Here is a 22,111-nt window from a genome sequence, read left to right as displayed (position 1 = left end):
CCGAAGGCAGCCACTTAACCTACTGGGCCACCTAACTGCCCCACACATACTGATTTCTTAAAGATGAAGGACCCATGAAGGGCAAAAGCACTCACCTGCAAAGAGAGGAAAATCTGTACTCAGTTTTCCTGCAACCGACTTTTGAGCCATTTCTTTTTGTCAGTCACTGACAAATATTTGGTATCTTTCATTTTTGGGGGGTTTTCGTTTGTTTGATTGTTTGTGTTAAGTAGACTCTAACCCTGGCATGGAGCCCAAGGTGGGGCTTGAACTCATGACCCTGAGATCAAGACCTGAGCTGAGATCAAGAGTTGGACACTTAATGGACCAAGCCACCCAGGCGCCCCTCTCCTTTCAGTTTTAATTGTCATTTATCTTATGACTTAGGCTGACCATCTCTATCTACTTTGTTAATAACAAAAGGAATCCCTATTCCCCAAACAGTTCTGATTGAAGCTTTAATGCCAATAAAGAGCTAAAAATGATTTATGGTTTAAATATTCCCAAATTACCTTCTGGGACCTAGAGTGTAGATAACACTTAATTACCCCAGGCTAGAAAAAAGGAGCTAGATCACCAAGAATCCAAATTAGTGGATTCTATTCATGCAAATGTTCCCTCTTTCATACCCAGCTCCATCTTTCCTGCTTAAGAGGTGCCAAGAGGTGACTCTGAGTTTGAACTTTTACTGAGAAGCTGAAATTAAAGGGCTAATTGAAGCAAGTAAAGTCCAAAGTTCTCATTTAGCAGACATCCTTAAACCTCTAGTCTTTGTTTTAACTAATAAACAAAATGGCTGTCAAACTTCACTCTCTCTCCTCTAACCAATGCTGGCCTTCACTTTGCAATCCTCCTCCCTATAGAGGCTGGATAATGGACATTTGTCTCACTACCACTTGGCCTGAAAGCAATTTCCATGGCATGTGTTACAAATGAGCTTGAGCTGAAGTTATAAACCACCAAACTAACCTGTATCGTGTCCTTAGGCAAAGTACAGCCCAGGGTTTAAATGGACAGTGGAGAATACTGCATAAAGTACTAGAAATAGCCGGAGCCTCAACACTCAAGCATTCTCACATACGAAGTTCAAATGGTCAACATGCAACTTCAATAAACCCTGGGCCACTCTGGGTTTCTGTTATGTTCAAAGAGCACTGAGAAGAGTCTTAAAAATACTACAAAAGAGTTTGCAAATAAACTGCAAAAAGGGTTACACAAACAGCAATGTTGTCCCTCCCACAGAGGAAGGTTACGTCCTATGTTTTCTTCCATAAGCCCGGGCTGAATATTTCCAGTCTCCTTAGTTAGAAAGGCACTGGTTTTCTAAACTAGGAACAAAGTATAAAGTTTTCAGATTGAGACTACAAAACACATAAAGATTCCCCCTAACCCCAAAATACTCTTAAATAACTTGGGTAATAAACCATGTGTTGTTATTTACATTAACCTCCACTGTTTAGTATCAATACAGGGCTTTCTTGTTGTTTTGGGTTCTTTTTCTGCTGTAGGAAATATGAATCAAGGTGTATGAATTAAGTAGAAACAGAAACTACTATGAATGAGAAATCTGGAGCTGTGAAATACATAATAAAAGGAAAAAAAAATCAAAAGGTGTTTTTTGAGCCCCAAGTGAAATAGAGAGAAATGACGTTTCTATGAATTACAAATGAAAACGCTGTGGGTAACCAGAGCACCAATGTTAATAGTATTAATGAATTAAATGAGCAGGTAGTACAAAATGTATTTTCCCACTGTAGAATATAACTAATTCCACTACATTAACAACTAGATTACAGAAGAGCAGGTATATTATACCCAATGTAATTCTTTTCTCATCCCTTACTCTTTTTCTTAAAGATTTTATTTTTAAGTCATCTTTGTACCTAACATGGGGCTGGAACTCACAACCTGAGATTAAGAGTTGCAAGCTCCACTTGATTATGCCAGCCAGGTGCCCCTTTCATCCCTTACTCTTAAATGGAGCTACAGTTGAGGCATTCATTAAAAAAAAAAAAAAAAAACTCCTAAGGTTAAGGCATTCTTAGAAAAAATGCTTTCCTGTGAAAAAGTCTGAAGTTTCAGAAAAATATGTACACATGAACTTGGACCCAGAGGCCAAGAGAAGAAAAGAAATCAGGTCAAGCCTGAGCTCGCCAACTTAAACCACAAACAGAAACACCCTTTGCAGAACTGGTATGATGCTATCTCTGGGCCCCTGCTGTTCTGCATCTAAGCACAATATGGTGATGAGTAACTGTGGGGCAGGTCCTTAAGTTTTTACAAGCAAGGAAAACATTTCGAAGACCACAAGGAATGTGAAGGCCTGCCAGTCCAAAAGCGTAAGCTCTCCCTCTGAAGTTACCTGAACAGGTAAGCCAGGGGAAAGGTATTATGTCAGGAGGTCACAGAAAACATCCCTTTGAGTGTCTGGCTACCAATGTGAATAAAGAAAGAGAAAACCAACTGGACGTTTCCCTTTTCCCACCTCTTCTAGCCGCCGCCTCTGTTCTTTCTGTTGCTCAATCCGTTTCTGCCTCTCTGCCAGCAGCTGTCTTTTATATTCTTCTTGCTCCCGGAGCTGTTGCTCCTGCAGTAACTGCTGTCTCCGAAGAGCCTCGGAACGTTCCTTGTTCTCCTGCTGCAGTCTCAAGAAATCCCTCCGAAGCGTCGACTCACCAGGCACGTTGACAATGGAGCTGGAGGAGGAGGATGCAGGGCTTTCAGGGATGCACACAGATCACTCTGCCCTCCAGGTGAGACCGGGGCCTCAGCCTGCTATTCTATTCATCCTCCTACTGAGTTCCTCCCTCTCTGAGGCTCAACTAATAAACCCATGGGAATAACTATATCTACATTCAATAGTATTACATCTTTTATCCGTTTCACAAATATCTTCAACTCCATCCTGGATGTTTGCTTGGTAAGACATCTCTACTCAGGATTCTCACATCAACTCAAACTCTGTACAAGGAAAGGTGGAAATCCCCTTCTCCCACTTGATGAGTAGAAGTGGACCCACCTTCCTCTTTGACCACCTTACTTCCCACCAAGTCTTACCACGTATGCTCTCCCACTGCCTGTTTCCAGAGTAAGCAGCTGAGCCCAAGTGGGTCCCAAGAATGAGCCGCGGCACAGATAAACAGCATCACCGCTAGCTGGTCTCCCTGCTGAGAGCCACGGCTCCATTTCCAATACCCAGAAAAACATGGCAAATCAATCTCCTGAAACCGCCTCTTTCCTTGTATCATGCTCCTACCCAAGACAATTACACTGCTCACGAAATCAGTTCAAATTACTCCAAAATACTTAGTCTCAAATGGATTCAAATATTCTCCTATGTAAGAAGAAAAACATATGGAGTTTTAACAGTACATTTTCTTATCTCTTCATCTGCTCTCTTCAAACTCCCATTGCCTGGACATAGGGTCTCCACAGGTCTTTCAACATACCCTTCCAGGCTCTTTTTGTCCAATGAGTCAAGTTATGTGTAGCTGAAGGCATGAAGGACTGCCAGGCAAGACCATTATTAAAATTTTAAAACCCCCCATTCTCTGAATAATTAGTTACTCTAAGGTTCATACTATCAAACCTTCAACCTCCTGCTTCATTGTACCTTGGGAAGCCATAGACACCCAAAACATAGTCTGTAAGATGGATCAGGGCAGAATATACACAAGTAGAAGAACTGTATTGCTGATAACCATACTTGTGGGAAAAGCAAAATAAAACAAAACCAAAAAAACATTTTGGGAAAGACTGTAGTGTTTTTCAACGGAGGCCCGACTGGCCCCTGGGCAGGACAAGTCTTTGTGAACAGGACTCTTTTATACACTGCACAGCGCGTACCATCCACGCCTCCTAGAGCAGCAAGCGCCAGCGGCAGGCTCCCCGTCCCCAGAACCAAACACAGCCCCACACGCTGCCAGATGACAGAGGGAGGGAAACAATGCAATCTCGGGGAAGCACCACTGGATGCGAGGATCCAGAGGGGGGAAATGTTTATAGGAATCTTTCAAAGGATGAAGAAAAGTGAAGATGTTAAGGCACTTTCAAGGTACTTGAAGATTTCTTGAAATCCTGGCATCGATATAAAACCACTTCTTCATAAGCAGGAAGCTGGACAGTGAGTGGCTTTATCATTACCTTGGCTCTCCCTCCTGTTCAGGCACTTCCTCCTCTTCTTCCTCACTCCCACTGTACTCATATTCAGTTTCATCTATAAAGAAAAGGGCAAGATAAACGGGACAGTTCACAAATCATGACACATGCATCTCCAATAGCATTACAGCAAAAAATAAACAATATGTCCTTTATGAAAATAATAACGTGTACAGAGAACCTGGAAGGAGAAGAAGTGTGACATCCAATTCCTAGAGTGAACAGTGGCATTCCCTGGGCTACCCTTACTCCGCATGAAGAGCGGATTCTACTGCATTCCAGACAGCTCCTTATGGGATGCACTGGGGAGGGGGTCCAGGGCTGTGAGAGGGGCTCTCAAGCTCTTGACACATAAGAAAAGTGGCCCCAAAGAGTCAGCAAATTCGCAAAGTCCCATTGATGCCAAAATGCAAAAGAAAGAGATTTAACGGCCCGAACCAAGGCAACTAGGAAACGTCATTTGGTTATTACTGGCACTCAGGGAACCACTTAGAGCCCAGCAGAAAGGTCTGCAGGCCTGACCACGGGTGAAGCGCAGGAAGCACTCAGAGCATAAAGACATGAAATCAAATGTTCCCACAAACTTACAAAGATGAAGCCGAGGAAAAACTGATGCAGAAACAATACAGCAAAAGGAGAGAAAAGTTGCTCTCCTCTCACCAGATAAAGCACAAATTTCAACATGAGCAACCTGTTTTCACTTCAACAGGTTTTATGCCATTTTCCCCAAAGTAACAGCCCATCTTATTGGACCCTGTACCTAATGTCAGTACCCAACTTTGAGGGAGCATTGCACTCCAGAGAGCAATCAAAACTAAAAAGGTTGAAGAGATTTACAAAACAAATCTATTCACAAAACACATTTCCAACTTTTTTCAGAGATACAGAATTTGAAAATCGGTGTCCTGGTTAAAAAAAACAAATCTGAGAACTTAAAATGGGGTTGCAGTCTATATCATATATAATTATACATAAATATTTCTACAAATTCATGAGTCTCTATATATGACATTAGTTCTTTTCATTGCTAGACAGTCAAAACTATGTAATTTTAAAGAACATTAAAATAGCTATCTTCCAAAGGAAATTCCAACCTAAATAATCTTTGGACTCCTTTAAATAGTACTCTGTTATGTTTAAAATTTTGTACTATAAGTTCTTCCTTACTGACAAGGGGATGAGGGTATTTGAAAGGTAAATGAATGCCAAGGGGGAAAAAAGGCCACTGTGACTTGAAAACTAAAAAATGAAGATAAAGTGCTCCACTGTTCCCACCTGCAAATGTGCACGAGACTCCAGGCTGAGTAGCCAGTAAATGCCTGGCACACAGTAAATGTTCCAGGACTGTCAGCTACTATTAAGAAAATACATACTGTGAAAATGATCCAATCTACAAATAACCTTTTCCCAAGAAAAAGCTTTGTTTACAAACTTTAGTTCACTTGTTGTAACTGCATAGCTTAACGTACAAAGCTTAATTACGTTTATAACTGAATTTATCAGAGGGCCAAAAAGTTGTTGTGAGCGTCACTGATGATTTAGCTCTGAAGACTGAAATGAACATGTAAAAAGCTCAAACAGACCTCCAAAGAGGACTGTGAACAACTCTTTTATCGCCTTGAACTTGCACTTTTTAGTTTTTTATTTGACCTTGAAGTTTGAATGTCAAGAAAAATTCATTATCAAGATGCCAGGTATTCAAATGTCTTTCTGTAAAGTTATGGTAAGAATTCATAAATTCATAATTCTTTGATCACTGTGAGCTCGAGGCCTTAGGAAAGGCTGTGAAAACGGTGACGAAGCTTGACTGCACCTTGCTGGACAGAGGTAAACAGAGGGCACTCCAAGCAGGTGGACATAGAACATGTAAAGATATAAAACCAAGATACTGGGAACAGAAAGGAATGTTAAATAATTGGCATAAGGGCATGTTCGTGTTGTGCCGTAACGAGAGAAAAGTAGTCAGGTGACCACGCCACCTGCACAGAGTACAGCAATAAGAAACCCAGAGGGTTCTTGAGCAGGAGAGAAATGGGTGAACATACTGATGTGGATGTTCACAGCTGATGCTCAATAAACCTTGAGTGATGTATTCAGAACGCCCATAATGAAGTAAAAAGAGCAGCACAAAGACATGCTCCTGTGGGGGAACGAGAGAAACACCCCTCCGTGTTGACCAACCACAGCGCTTTCTATCTGGTGTCCGCCTGGCGACACAACACGCAACTCCAGGCAGCTCAACCTGAGCCAGGCTGGACCTGAGGCTCATGACTGACCTGCAGAGCAGAGACAAGCTACTCCAGCACTGGCCAAGGGAGCACACACTCCTGGGTGGAAAAGGAGTAACCTATTCTAGTGGCAAAAACCTAAAATATTATTTTTTCAAGATGAAAATAAAAACAGGTCAATACCTTTCTCTCCTCTCTTCTTTCTGGTCCGGTCTATATGGTCCTTAAGCTGGATTCTAACTTGCCTTTCATTTGGCTGATCCCTTATAAAAGGATGTTTCAAAAGCTGCTCTGTGGAGGGTCGCTGCATGTAATTCTTCACCAGGCACCCTTCTATAAAACTAAAAAATTTCTTTGACCTATAAGAGGAAGTAAAAAAGATCATCAAATTTCCACTGCAAAGAGCAAGACTCCATAATATGAGTGAATTATTAGTCTGAAAACATACAAGAGCTTCAGAATTCACTGTGAACATTCTGCAAATGCACAGGAAAGTATTAGGACCTCGGGACCATGGTGGATAAGAAGCATCATTTAAGCATGGTTTAAGAGTTATGCCACATCATCGACAACAAATCACCAAAAGAGAGCTTTGAAGGAAGTCAGATTTAAACAAACTGGGTTTAAATGTAATGTTGCTTATTAATCATTGAATCACAGAGGTGGAGAAGGCAAGGGGGTAAAGGAAGGCTTTTGTGAAAATGAAGGCAGACAGAGGACAGCAGATGTCCGGAACCTGGAAGACAAGGATGGACATAGAGATAAGGAGTCGGTATATGACCAAATGCTGGGGCTCTTGAACCTGTTAATAAGACATTTCAATCAGTTTCCAACTGATTTATCTATCAATTCTCTATGCTTAATGTACAGAGGTAGAAATACGTAATAGTTCTGAGGAGGGCAAGGATTCTGTCACCTACATTTACCCTACCAGCTACAACTATTTTTGCCTGTTTCTCCATGCCTGGCTGATGATGACCCCCATCCCTGGTCTTGGCCAAGACACTTACCCATCCTATCTTTTGAGACTCAGGTAAGGCGTCGTCTCTTTAGGTAGGGCTTTCCTGGCAACACTCTACCCCTACATCCCCAAAGTTAGGAGCCTTTCCTCTAGGTTGTCTGCATTTAATAGACTGTACATGTCATGTTTATGTTTCTGTCTCCTCTGCTGAGGTATAGGTCAGGAATTGGTTCTGATTTTTCAATGTCGGCAATGCCCAACACTGAGCATGGGCAGACCACAAGAGGTATGTAATAAATTTTTGTTGAATGAATGAGTTGTTCAGTCTTTTAAAAATGTGATTTAGAAAATTAGTTCAGTTCTTTCCAATTACTTCACTGCTTTTAAGAATCATGTCTACTGTCTTGTATTTCCATTCAAACTTACCATTTTTTTCAATTCAACAAATATTTATATATCAACAATTTACATTTGTTTATGCTAGGCTCTGTAAGAAATACACATAGGAAATAAAGTGGAGGAAATCTATGTACAAACAACAGCAGATGTGTTATCAAACTGCCAGAGGAAGAAAGAAAAGAACTACTGCTACAGGAGGTTAGACATCAAAAAAAAGTAGGATAGTCGATATTCTAGAGATGGGAGAGAGAAGCCACCATTCCAGAATGAAAGGAACAACATAAACAAAGGTAGAAAAGTACTAGAGAGTAATGAATCATTTTCTGATGCTAGTATGAAAAGTGGAAAAGAACAGAAAAATAGGTCAGGGTCAGCTCAGAGAAGGGCTCTCAAAGTCATTCAGCGAAGTTGTGACTTTATCCTGTGGTTAATGAGAATGTTGTAGTGGACCTTGTTTTTAACACAGAGATTCCTAAACTCCACTGCCCACAAAGACCACTTGAGGAGTTTATCAAAAATACAAATACCTGGGTCATTCCTCGGACCTAACAAACCAGAAACACTAAGGCTGAAACCCTAAATTAAAAGATTCCAAAGGGATTCTTACCTACCAAGTCTGAAAATTAACATTTGGGAATCAATGATCTACAATATTTTCTTTAAAATCGATTGTTAAGTTCTGCTGGAAGAGAGTTCGCTGATCACTTCTCCAAAACCAGCAGTAGCAATGTACATTGGTGGATAGGAAGACAGCAATCAGAAAGGAGGAAGAACATTATGTGTGCAATCATCTCATCCTTTTAGAATACTTGGGTAAAATGAGAGCAACGATTTAAATGGATGAAAATGCATCTAATCAAGTTTAAAGAAAGTTTCATGTAAGAACACAGAAAGAATCTGTCATCTACATCTGTCTCTTTACATCACTGTATTATACACAGAGTGGTTAATCCCAAAATGCAAGTAACGGACAGAATAATCAGAGTGGGGCCAGCTGACAAGACTTGTGAATTGCGAGGTACCCTGAAGACAGAGCATAAACTCCGTTTTTTAAAAAAATAGCATTATTTTATTTAGCTGGCCAGCCCCACAGCTTACTCCTTGGTGATGACCACTATATACATTTGGTTTCCCTAGGGCTGGCCACCATAGATGTCCAGAGTTATCAAGTTTCAATACAAGAGACCAACTGGGGCTAAAATCTTGGCAACCATACTGCCTTAGAGAACTCTCTAAAACCTGGTAAGTGGAACTAGATAAGCTCAGTTATCTGGAGTTGAATGTGGTTAAAGACAGTATAAAAAGAATGAGAAAAATCCTGCCAGCAAACAAAAGGTGGGGAGAGACAGGAACAGGGAGAAGTGTGAAAGAAGCAAAAGTAAAAATGTGTGTGTGCGTATAATGCCCACAGATGGGAAAAGAGAACTACAGGACATCAGAAGATGAGCAACCAAGAAGAAAAGAGCAGACAGCAAGAGCTAAAAGACCAAATCCAGAAGAGAAAAAGGCTTGAAATTGAGATCTTTTGTATATTTCACACTTAGAGTCGAAAACCCAAGAAGAGACGACACTCACTGGAAACCCAGTGAGAATAGTTACAGAAGGGAAAAGACCACCATGGTAGTAGGTGTGAGCACTAATAAGACTGATGTGCCCAGGAAAACGGGAACAGAAGGGGAGAGGGCCCACATGCACGAGAGCCTGAGTGCAGACAGAATTGAGAGGAAAGCACTCAGAAAAAAGTTCAAGAGGAAATAAGTAAGCAAAATTCTCAGGTGAAAACAAAGCACTACCCTTTCCCTCAACACTTTTAAAACTAAACCAAATCAACACTTTCCCACACCACCACAATTCTTAAAGTTTTCACCAGGGAAGGTCACCATCATTGCCCTTCAGTGATAAGTGACTTTTCTGGAGCAAATATATGAGGGCCACAGGGAGAAAAGTGGCAGCCCAAAGACAGGACCATTCTTTTCATTTCTGGAATGAAAAAAGATGCACCTAATTTCAATGTTTTGCAACAATTAGGAGTAAATGCCTCTATTAACATTCGAATCCCATTTCACCTGAGGAGCTTCAAAGTCAGTACAGCTTTGCTTTTGAATGTGAAAATGCTTAGAAATGTATTATACTTAAAAGAGGGCTTAAATATTAAAATGAAACTTTTTTCTTTATCCACGTTACAGTGTTTCCTATGGTCACTTGTTACTATTTTGTAATTAAAAGAGAATTTATCAAGAAAAAAACATTTTAAAAAAGATACTTTTTAACTGGTGTTTCAGGGCACTGGCTCTTACGTTCTTTGGGAACTGGAATGACTAGAGTTTTGTATTGGAGTGAAACTGAAAAGGAACAGTTTTTTGTAAAAAGGAAAGAGCAACAACAACAACAAAGCATACATAGCTTACCATTTTTTTGACTTCAGCCTGGGAGGAGGGTTTCTGGGAATGAGAAACAGTGCTCTCATTGGATGCATGTCACAGAGAGCTGGGGAGAGGAGACGGTGACGTCAGTATGGCACTTTTTACTCATTCTTTATTTCTAGGGCTCACTCAAAATATCTAATGTGCTGTCCCATCACCTGACGGACAATCTTTATGTCAAGCAGTCTAGACATTCAGATATGAACCCTAGGGCATAACCTGAGTTCCCCATTTAAACACAGCAAAATATAAGGAGGTCAAGAGCAACAAGAAGAATACACAATTTCAAGTTGACATTGGAAAGTTTTCGTAAATCAAAGATAAATACAGATTTATAGTCTTAAGGGAGTGAACAGCTTAAGTTTCTAAATCATCTATAAGATCGCAATGAAAATAATTTTATTGTCATAGGGTCGTGGTGAGGAGTTAAATCAGACACTGCTTGTAAAGGCATTCATACAGTGCCTAGACACAGTAAGCAGCTGTGAAGCCCTCCAGAAATGTTAACTGTTCGTTCGCTGTAGTGCTAGGAAGGAGCAAAGACGAGAGAATAAAACAGACTATTTGATTCTGTGCAAGTACTGTTTGTACTTCTACCACTTGCCCAATAAAGCTATGTCAGGTGCACGCAATGTCACAATAGGTAATGTGCATTTTCGTGTGTCTATTTACCTTCATGAGAATCTTACAAGGCAGCTGGGAAATGGGGGCCAAAGAAGACAATCTATTCCCACTGTGAAAGAAAACTGAAACAAAGGATCCGGCAATACACCCCTGTCTCAATTCCTCAGACGGAAACATGAGGAAACACATGGTGGTCAAGACTGACATCCATTTCTTGTACCGCAAACTAAATTTTAGCCGTTGGAAATTTTTTTCATTCATTCAACAAATATTTATTCAGCAGCAACTAGGCAGCAGACAAGTATACATTCTTTGTATACCCCCCTTTTTTAAGGGGACCAGCAGATAATGCTGTTTTATCTCTATTCTCTGCAATTCTACCCCTGTCTCTGCTCAAAAATCAATTTTATGAAGTTGGCATTCAGTTAATTCAAAGGAGAAGCAAATTTCACAAGTAACAAAACAAAACAAAAAAACCCCACCAAAAACCCAGACCTTATTCTACAGATAAAAAGTTATGCCTCTGTTGGTAAAGTCAACGGAAGTATTACTAAAATTTCATGTGTCAGGACCAGTTTCATGTGTTAGGATTTAGTTTCATTGAAGTTTAAATTGTAAAATGAAAATTACTGCCTATTATTCTGATGTCAGCGTAATTCAGGTCACACATCTGAATACAACTTAAATAAAAGATAAAATGTAACCTACAGACTTCAGGGATCTTCAAAAGGAACACTGGATGCCAAGAATCCTTTTACATCTAAAACTTCACTGTATTTATGCTTCCTTCATCTGAATGTCCCACTAGGAATGGCTTTACCCATGATGCCGTCCTGTTTGAAGCCTTGAGACTAGGTTTAAGTCACATATAACAACTGGGCTAAAAAGGAAAGAACGTTACTTACGGGGAGCACCTTCTGCCATCTCAATGGCTGTAATGCCACAAGACCAAAGGTCACTCTGCAAAAATAAAACAGTATGTTACAGGTACTGGATTAGATAGAAAACCACTAACTTACCACGGCTGGCTACTCACACAAATGATATAAAGGCATTTTTGAAAAGAAGTTTGCCATGAAATTAAAAGCAAACACATATGTAAGAATACCTTCCAAATGAATGAATGAATGAATGAAAAAATAAAGGTAAAATTGGTTTGCTAATTAGAACCACTCGCATCTATGACTGAACTAGAGGTGGCCCACAGAAAAGCTTCTTTCTAACTGCCACTGCGTGCCCTGCTGCTCAGTATATTTCATTTCTTTACATTCACTAACCTGGACCCCTGGCCCAGATTTACGTTTAATTTTATGTTTTATGTTATTATCTCAAATTTAATTAAGATGTTAAAATTTTAAAGGCTAACCTGAAACTAATATAACACTGTATGTTAATTATACTTGAAATAAAAAAATTTTTTTAAAGAAAGCACTGTTTTATAAAAGGTCCAACAGTTGAATTAATAAAATCTACTGTAGTTCACTAATTTGAATCACAGTGCTGATGAGCCTCTCCACTCTCCCATCAAACTTTAATAAGGGGTGAGCAATAAGCTGTCTTTCTGTGCATGGAATCTCTTCCTTCTGAGTCCCCTGTAATACTAATTTTAAAATTTGAATTTTAACTTCACTCTCCACTCAAATACAAGTTCCATGAGGGCAGGCACTTTAGTCTGTTTTATTCACCTTAGTATCCCCAGAATTGTGACTGGCATGTGGTAGGCACTCAACAAACATTGGCTGATTTCTTAAAATCCAAGCAAGATTTTTAAAAGTAGACAATGGGTAGTTATTATCATTAGCATTCTCTTGTTTATATACTATTCTAATGAAAGAATTACTTAAAGTTGCTCAGCTTAAGCATTTTCTAAATAACCTATAATTACGTTACACAATTCAAACACGTGTGATTATAAGAAGGATAGGCCCACAAATTTCTCCTTTATTTTTATGAGGTTTTCTCTACTATAAGGTGCAAAGGAGGGATTTCACCCAACTTGACCCAGTGACTAATCTCAGCAGCATCAGTGGTGGGACATGCAGATGTTCCATGCCACTTGGTGTGATGTAACACAAACCATACCCATCTCCTGGGGCAATCTTGCTTTAGGTCTTTCTTGATACTAATTGAATTTCTCCAGTTTATAAGAAACAAGGTAAATGCCTTACAAAGATTGTAAAATTAAAATTCAAAAATGGTTAAGACAAATCTGGATGGTGGAATACTGCCTCTTCAACAAGTCAGTGTCATGAAAAAAAGGGGAAGGGGCTGGTTAGCCTTGATTAAAAGATACTCTGTAGCCAAACAGCCAAATACAATGTCTTGTTCTATATGAAACACTCGTGGATACTAACCAGTTGGGACTAATTATAGACTCCATATTAAGGAGTTATTTTTCTTTTTTTTTTAAAGATTATGTATTTATTTATTTGAGAGAGAGAGAGACAGAGCACGAGCAGGGGAAGAGGCAGAGGGAGAGGGACAAGCAGACATCCCGCTGAGCAGGGAGCTCGATGCGGGGCTCAATCCCAAGACTCTGGAGATCATGACCTGAGCCAAAGTCAGATGCTTAACCAACTGAGCCACCCAAATGCCCCAAGAAATTATTTTTCATTTACTTAAGCATGATAATATTTTGGGTATGCTGGAAGATGTTTTCAAATTTTGGAGATAACAAAATGACATATTCAAGAGTAAAAAGCCATACAGTCTATATAATCTATTTTAAAATACTCCAGCATATGAAAAAATAAAATAAAAATTCCACCATACCATAAACTTAAAATAAGTTTCATTAATTGGGTATTTATAATAAATACTAAAATATATTGGAGAGTGTAAAGATATGAACTCAAGTTTGAATAACATTAACAGGTACATAAAACACTCTGGCTCATTTAATTACGGCAAAACAATTTTTTAAAAAAAATAATTTTTGCAAACATATTCAACCCGAATCTGATGATCAAATATGGGTTTTACATTGGGATCAAAAAAGTGCATTATTGATATAAGTCCCTAGAGGTCACTCTAATAATTTAAATATATTTGTGTACCAAATCAAGCTGTAAAGCTCTTTAACAATACTCTAAAATTTCACATAGATGAAGCTACTGCTATATATTCCAACAATATTTTTAAAAGTATAATAAATATCTGATTATAATATATTCTTCAAGTTTAAAAGGAGAGCAAACAGGGCAGAGTATTTAACTTACTTATGACAAAAAGCTCTATGCACAAGACAGTGACTCATGCTGCTGTGAAAGCAGTATATTACTTAGTAAGGAGAACAAAGGTGACAGGGAACGAACGACAAGACAGCATCTCAGTAATGCCCCGGAAAATCTGCACCTGCAACAAGGTTCCCAAGCCTTCTTCACTGAACCAGCAGGAAGGGATAAGGGCTGTGCTATCTATAAGCAGAGCGCCCATCCCTCAGGAACACGAGGGGCCCAGTGAAGGCCCGGAGCACAGGCTTACTCTGTAATCGTAGGTGGCATCTGGATTCTCGTCACAGGCGATGACCTCAGGAGCCATCCAGTAGGGCGTGCCTATGAAGGTATTTCTTCTCCCAACCGTCCGGTCGAGCTGAGCACTCACACCGAAATCAACTGTGGGAAGAAGAGAAAGGAGTAGAACATAATTAACAAACAAGTAAGCCACAAGACGAAGAAATGTGAGGAGGAGGTATCTTCAGTGTAAACTCAAAGAGCAATACTTCATGGACATGCAAACTCCTTAAGGTCACCAGCATCGATAAGGAGCACCAGCACCGTCTCCGGAGCAAAGCTGCCAAAATAACAAAATCCTCTCCCAGTCTGCCGGCTCCTGGGCGGCCTGGACCCAGCTACTTCCCTGAGCTTCCACGACAGTGACCACTAGAGGGACTTTTGGATGAATTAGGATGTTCAGTGCTTGCAGGAAACATGCCTGCTACAAACAAGATCAAGTCATAGAAAGCTCCAAGTTCAGGAGAACTGACTAACACCCACGTGACTTTGCTTAAGCAGCACTTAACCACAGAAAGAGAAGAAACCCACAAAGGTTTTCGGGAAAGTACACAGTAATGAATTCAATAAAGAGAATCAAGCTAAATCACAAATATACTAAGAAACACTCCTCAAAGTACCCGGGACTTCAGATTTTTCACAGTGACCCCTACATCCCACTCCGCTGAACAATGACGGTGGTCTAGAGGAAAGTTCAGGTTGGGAGGCAGAGCTGGCAGGAAGACCAGGGTCTCTAACGGAATGTTTGCAGCATCACTATGCACACTGCCATTACCCCTAGGAGGACTGCAGGATGGTGGATGAGCTCCTGCAGAAGGGCCTAGGGAGGGCTGAAATCACTCACAGGGGTTGGGTTATAGATTCAACTTCTGTAGGCAGAACATGCTCAGGAAACCAACTGGCCAGGAGGTGGGCTCACATGTCCTGACACAGAGACACCTGGGCCAGGCAATACGTGCCATTTGCAGCAACTCAGACAGCAGTCACAAGTGATCACCAAGTGATTACGGAAGGACCTTCACAGTCCTAGCACCAGGGGGCCAGCGCAGGGAACATACACAGCTTACTGAGTCACTGGGAATGAGAACAATTCAAGTGCCTCCTATCTTAGCTTTGAGGGGATTTCCCCAATGGGCACACTATTGCTCCACAGATGAGCAATAAATGGAGGTACTGTGCAAGAAGGCAATAATGAAGATTTTATTTTTAAGGTGTAACTACTGTGCCTAAGATTTTTGAAAGATGGACTAGATTCTTATAAGCATAAACAATTTTTTTGTGTGATGCCTTAGTGGAAGAAAACTTAATGCTAATTGTTAAAAATTTGACAGAACCATTATATAAATGTGGATTGAAAAAAGTTCAAAACCAGGTAAAGGAAACAAGAAATACAGAAGAACCATTATAAAATCATCTCCAGGAAGATACTTTGGACTCCATCCACCCATGCATAAATTTACTGAGCACCTACTACATTTAAGGCACTATGCTAGGTGCCAGATAAGAATGCTCTCGTAAATAAAACATCCTAGTTGCTACACTTCCAGAACTTAAATTCTAGTAAATAAGTCAGAAATATATGTAAACAAATAGCTATATAATTATAAATTGTGATCAGGATTAGCGAGGAAATAAGCCGTAGATCAAAAAGTCAGGGAATACAGATCAGAGTGTTAGGGAAGGCCTCTGAAGATGAGGAAAAAAATTGCAACACTTAACCACAGTGTGCACATACTGTTTCCCAATGGGGAACAGTATGTGCAAAGACCCTGCGAGACATTCCAAGGAAGTCAAAAAATGAGTGAACTGGACAAGGAGAGAAGTGAGGATGGTCACAAAATGGGGCTGGAAAGTAGCAAGGGCCATGGCTTTTTATGGGCCATCGTAAGAAATGCAGATTTTATTCCAGGTGAAATAGGAAGCCACTAACTGTCTTTAAAGAAGAAAGTGCGGTGATCTGATTTAAACATTAGTCTGTCTACTATATGGAGAGCAGAGTGGGGGGAGAAGCATGGTGGGGAGGGAGGCTGGAGACAGACAAAGCAATAAGCCCACTTCCCACTTCTTAAATAGAACAGAAAGAGAAAATGCGGGTAATAGAGCTTTTAGCTAAATGCCAACGAGGTAGGGAGTGCTGCTGGTTTGCAACAGGGGCAAGTATTAGATCATGTGGCACATGCATCACATACCAAGTTTCACCTCTGCATTCTCAGTCAGCAATACATTCTGGCCCTTGATGTCCCGGTGAATCACATGATGGATGTGAAGATGTGCCAGGCCCTGAAAAGGAGAGACAGATCTGAATTTTAGTTCTTTGTTGCTGCAAATAAAGAGCCTGGAACACACTTTTTATAACAAAGTACACATGCAGGCCACAAGTTTTATGAACCATATTTAGAACATACTACAATTCAGTCTTAGTGCATTTCCAGGAAGACATCACCAATAGTACCACACAAACAGAAAGAAGTACCCACCTCCCAGTTCCAACGGGTTAGGTCCCCCGTGTGAGCAACATGACCAGTTTCTAGCTGCTCCTTGAAGACACACTCTAGATTACCATCTGCAGTTTCTCTGCTGTAATTTGTGCTATTTGTGTATAGGGTGGTGCCTTTCCCACGCTACACGTCCATCTTTCAGTGGGTGACCCTGTGGGTATATTTGAACTAGACCCATCCCAGGGGAAAAAACAAAGAGCCAGAGTGGGGTTTCAAGTCTGGCTCTTGAACACTGCCTCGTTTTCCCACCGCATAGTGACAAATTGCTAACTGCTGACCAATCCCACCTCCACCCCAAGTGTAAAACAATTCTGCCATCGAAAGAGCTTTATGCTCAAATAAAATAGCTTTCTTTCCCAAGGAAATAAACCCTACTGGGCATACAGCACTTTCTGATGATCTTGTATCGGGAACAAAGCCCAAGAGCATGTCTCTTATGAGAGGTGCTGGAAGAACAAAACCACATTTTGCATCCAACTATGAACTGAGAGACAACTCCTGTATTTGTTCTGTCTTTAGCTAGAGAAGCCAAATCTATAGCCTGCCTCCTTAACATACAAACAAGCTATCTATTCTGAAATGTCTCAATTCAAAAAGGCTAGATCAGAAGCAAGGGTTTATTTAATTTTCCTGTTTGGTTTTTTGTGTGAGGTTCTATTGTTATCATTACTGTGCAGGATATGCATTAAATATAACAGCTGCTCTAGAACACTAATTTTTCTAACACAGGGGGTTTCTAAACAGTAACTTACTAGTCTGCTTATAAAGCAGAATAGAGCGTACTTGATGGCTCTGTTTATTTTTCCACCACACAGGATGTGCAGTGTTATACCACAAAGCACTGACTAGGGGAAAAAGCGCTAAAAATATATGGTATGTTAGTGCTATAGTTAGGAAGAAAGTCTCTCCTTTCAGCATGGCATAACTCTAAACAGCAAAGAAGAAACCAAAAAAAGTAGCTTCCCTAATTCTTTCATAATTCCTACTTCTACTACCTTCAGTTCATTTTACATTCTCTAACTTTCCCAAACCCTCTTCTTATACTTTCACAGGATTATCTTAGCAACAAACTTAAGTATCCACATCTTCTCAATGTGGCCTGTGTGCACTCTTGTTTCTTATGAGCGATAAATGTTAAGAAACATCTACTTCCTGGTCCTACTGCTGAAGGATTGCTGTGTCTCTAGGTGAAACCACTCAAGGTGTGTCTAATACCTTGCAGGCAATGTGAACTTGAGTTATGATTATTCTAAACGAGTACATCTTTCCCTATATGAAGAGAGAATGTATGTTCAACTACTCTTGTATGTTCAACTATTCCATGCCAAAATTAAGCCACAATTATGCCTCCTTAGCAGAGATAGTCCAGATAAAAATACACACTAAATATCATCCTAGAGCAAATGCATCAATGTTTCAAAGCTAGAAAACATTTTCCCTGTAACTCTATCTCATTCATGGACATCGAACAAAGGAACAGTCAAAGGATGTCCTTCAGTACTGGTTATGAAACACTGTTAAGTACCCATACTCAGTATGAACATTGGTTTCTACTAAAACAAATCAATGGCTGTGTGGACTATAAACGTGGAAGTGGGCTGGGATGAACGCACCGACTTTGTTGGTAAACCTCTGGTCTCAAGGATTTCAGTGGGCGAGCCCAAGAGAGCTTTCCTACTTATGTCTGAGGCCTACAAGCTCATGACTCTCAACCTTTTGAGGATCTTAACATAATAACGGCATGTGAATCTAACACCTACTAAAGGATGAGGACAAGTTTTGCCACTGCAGAAAAGAGCTAACCCAGCAATGTCTTTGAGAACCCAGGTTATCCACTCGGGCTGGCTCTTTCCATTCCAACAGCTCACCTCCTTCTTACCATATTGCTTTCTCTTTACCAAAGTGGACTCTCAGCGATTCCTGTGAAAAACACACACTAGCTTATGACACACTGACTCATCCAGAGGCTTGTTTGTTTTTAGTTCACTTAGACTTTTGTCGTAGGAAAAAAACCCCATTCTAGATGAAATATAAATGAAGGAAACACTTGTTTCAGGTGCCCATCAAGATGGAAAACATTTGATGTATCTCAAAACGATGTCCATTAAGCTATTATATTCAGGTTGACAGTCAGGGGCCTCAAACAACCTGGGTGTCTTTGAAATGATGCCTGAGATCAACGGAAGTAAAATAGCTAAATATACCTATTACATGATAGGTAAACAATGTTAGCCTATATATATAAAAAACATGTAAATTGTCTTTGATAGCTGAAATACATTTGATGCCTAGGACATTTATACTAAAATCTAGTTCTCCACTTGAGAAATCCCACACTGGAATTATATATAGAAAAGGTATGTGTAAGTATATGTTTATAATGGAAAACAATGACAACAACTATATTTACTGACAATCAGTTATGTACCCACATGTTACATTAAATGATTCATATATACAAACTCATTTAATTCTCATTACAGTGGTACTTCCTTCATTGGACTGGTATCCTAATTTTACAGAAGAAAGTAAGCCCTGAAAGGGGAGTAACTTTGCCAGGGGTATGCAGCAGGTAAGTAGCAAAGGCAGGACTCAAACCCATGTCTGACTCACTCTAACCACTATTCTTTCCTGCTGACCATGCCAAGAGTTTTAGTTGTTAACATAATAAATACATCTGCCCACTTGCTGAACTCCTTCATAGTAGTGCAGGGCAGGATACTTAGTTTTGTACTTTTAGACTCTGCCTCCTATAATAACCATAAAAGGTAGGACCCTCATGTTTTAATAATGAAATCTGAGAGTGATTACAAAAAGAGGGTTCTCCCACCTCACCCCCTACAACTAATTTTCTTAAGGGAATTGCTTATTTTTTCAAGGGCTTCATAAAACATCTAAATAAAAAGGAATTAAAATTCATCTCTGTGAATTCTAAACAGCATTTTTTAAACCTACAGTCCTCTATGAAATTTAAACATAAAAGTAGGGTAAATTTGCCTATAAGTAAAAAAAAATAAGTAACAGGTTTTTTTATTAGTGAGAGAAGCATAAAAATTAGATTCCAGTTTAACTCCACAGTCTTTATTTTTTAAGTGTGGTGGGTAAATGAAATCCAACCAAGTAATTTAAATGTGTAATTAAGGGGTAAAGTAGAGAGAAAAACTGGGACAGCTGGCCAAAGGAAAGGGGCTCACCGGCAACACATGCACTTTTCAAATGCAAAATATACAGACCCTTTGCCTGTCGTGTCAGCATAGCTCTACTACTGAAAGCAATCATTTAGAATCTGCTAAAACAGTAGTTCAGAAACTTTAACATCATAAACCGGCTTTCCAATTGGCTGTAAACAACATTAAACATTCAAACTTTTCCTTGTTAATACTGCAACAGAATCTAACAGTTAAATGCCAAAGTCCACAAGATGATTTTGAGAGCCAGCGTTTGACAACATTAATATTGATTCATAAGCTTAGACAAAGGATTCCTATAAAAACAATAGAGACTATTTCTCTTCACTTGGATTTTGTTTTTAACACCTGGAGGGTGAATTCAGGGAAATGCAAAAAACTATTTTTGTTTAAGTCTACTTTCTTTAGATACTTGTCACAATCAAAACCATGATGTAGCTTAAACAATCAAAGCCAGCTAGTTACACAGAGCCCTTGGCTGTCATGAAAGAACAATCTATACAGTTATAACTAATGCAGAGAAATATTTCGGGCTAGGAAAATGAAAATGGGAACACAGACCATGCACGGGGCACCTTCTCCTTACCCTCAGAATTTCTCTGGAGATGTAAGCTATCCAATCTTCCTTGAGTGTGTTCCCTTTGGTGTTCTTCACAAGGTCTGTAATGGACCCAGCCCCACAGAACTCCATAACAAGCTATAGGGCAGAAAAGACAGGCGGTGACTAGCACATCCCAGCAACCAGCGAGAGCATCACCACGATCAGTACACAGTGGACATTAGTCAGGAAAGCAGAATCTAACTCCTTCCGCCTTTCCTAAAGATCTGGATATATGATCATTTTGGAAGCATCCAAGTTACTGAGAGCTCATTTCACCATCCAATTTATTCACTGTGTATGTTTGGTCCAGGAGATTAAGAGTTTCTGATATTTTACAGCACATCCCCCAGTACAGAGATTCTGAAGTATTCCTCCTCTCTCCCAAGTACATGGGCATGGGAGGACCATTTTGCCCTTAATCAGTACCCAATTATCAGATATCTGATAGAGATACTCTAACATCTTTTCTCATTTGCCAGAGTCAAAGATATCCTCTTTCACACATTATGATTCTCAAACTACTTTATATTCAGAGAAATGCTATTTTAAGCAGTACATAATTTTAAAAATACATTATTTACAATACCTAAATGTTTACACAGTATCAACAAAAGCATGTTTTTTAAATATCTAGAAAATGAACTGAATTGAGCTGTTTTAAAATTTTAACTTTGACTGGATTTGGGCAATGAAAATAAAGGTTAAAATTAAGGCAAAATGTTACAAATTTTCTATAATGGCTTTAAAAAAATTAGAACAAGTATTTATCTTCCTGCTTCATAAGTCCAGTACCTTTGGCATAACCAATGTGCTAACCATAGATCTGACAGCATCTCAGTGTCATCATCGTCAGTATAGATGTGGCTGAATAAGAGATAGGACTGCACATATATTAATTCCAGAAATTTCCCTGGAATTTACTGTTTTCAATTAACTGTTATTATTATTATTATTAATACTTATATGTTTGTCCCTTACTTCCAGGTTGTAAAGAAGATGCATTTAGTTGCACTTCCATATTAATTAATTTCCATAAATAAAGTTTTTACTGTATTGATTTTTCAAGCTCATAATTTCCTTGCTATTTGGTTACATTCCTTTTAAAACATGCCATTTTATTCCTGAAACATAAAGTTAACTCTTTTCCATGCAATGTGAAATCAACATAAAAATAAACATTCAGTATACCTTTAACCAAGAAGGCCAAGGAAGATAACAGGCACTACCCCCTTTGAGTTTGCTTTTCTCTCCCTTCCCTCTAGAAGGTCCTTAATGTCCTTTGAGTACCACCAAAGAGGAAACCACACAAAATGCTTGGGAAACATTTGCCTACCCAGAGTTGGTCATCATGTCCTGGAGGGCTCTTTTTAATGAAAGCACCGTAATATGTTGCAATATTTCTATGATGAGAGTATTTCTTCAGCATATTTATCTCCAGTTTGATTTCTTCCTCTTCATCCTTAAGAAAAAATAAAAAAATAAAATGTGTGGCTTTTGAATGTCATGCATGATTTTAACT

At 39.5% G+C, this 22,111-nt stretch overlaps 1 protein-coding gene across 23 annotated transcripts in view; it reads right to left on the bottom strand.

The window, feature by feature from the left end:
* The window catches only part of MAP4K4 (mitogen-activated protein kinase kinase kinase kinase 4), a 191,377-nt gene that overhangs the window by 50,767 nt on the left and 118,499 nt on the right, over window positions 1-22,111 (bottom strand). For all 23 annotated transcript variants that reach the window (XM_032419509.1, XM_032419514.1, XM_032419518.1 and 20 more), the window contains exons 4-12: window positions 21,926-22,051; window positions 20,578-20,688; window positions 16,495-16,585; window positions 14,277-14,407; window positions 11,699-11,753; window positions 10,155-10,233; window positions 6,570-6,745; window positions 4,144-4,216; window positions 2,486-2,696 (exon numbers count right to left, since the gene is read on the bottom strand). In XM_032419509.1, coding sequence (XP_032275400.1) covers window positions 2,486-2,696; window positions 4,144-4,216; window positions 6,570-6,745; window positions 10,155-10,233; window positions 11,699-11,753; window positions 14,277-14,407; window positions 16,495-16,585; window positions 20,578-20,688; window positions 21,926-22,051 — 1,053 coding nt within the window. The remainder of the gene's footprint in view (window positions 1-2,485; window positions 2,697-4,143; window positions 4,217-6,569; window positions 6,746-10,154; window positions 10,234-11,698; window positions 11,754-14,276; window positions 14,408-16,494; window positions 16,586-20,577; window positions 20,689-21,925; window positions 22,052-22,111) is intronic.

This window comes from Phoca vitulina, unplaced genomic scaffold, assembly GCF_004348235.1.
Source record: "Phoca vitulina isolate PV1807 unplaced genomic scaffold, GSC_HSeal_1.0 scaffold22, whole genome shotgun sequence".
Taxonomy (NCBI): Eukaryota; Metazoa; Chordata; class Mammalia; order Carnivora; family Phocidae; genus Phoca; species Phoca vitulina.
Note: the sequence above shows the minus strand (reverse complement) of the source record. Positions and strands in the feature narration are given on the sequence as shown.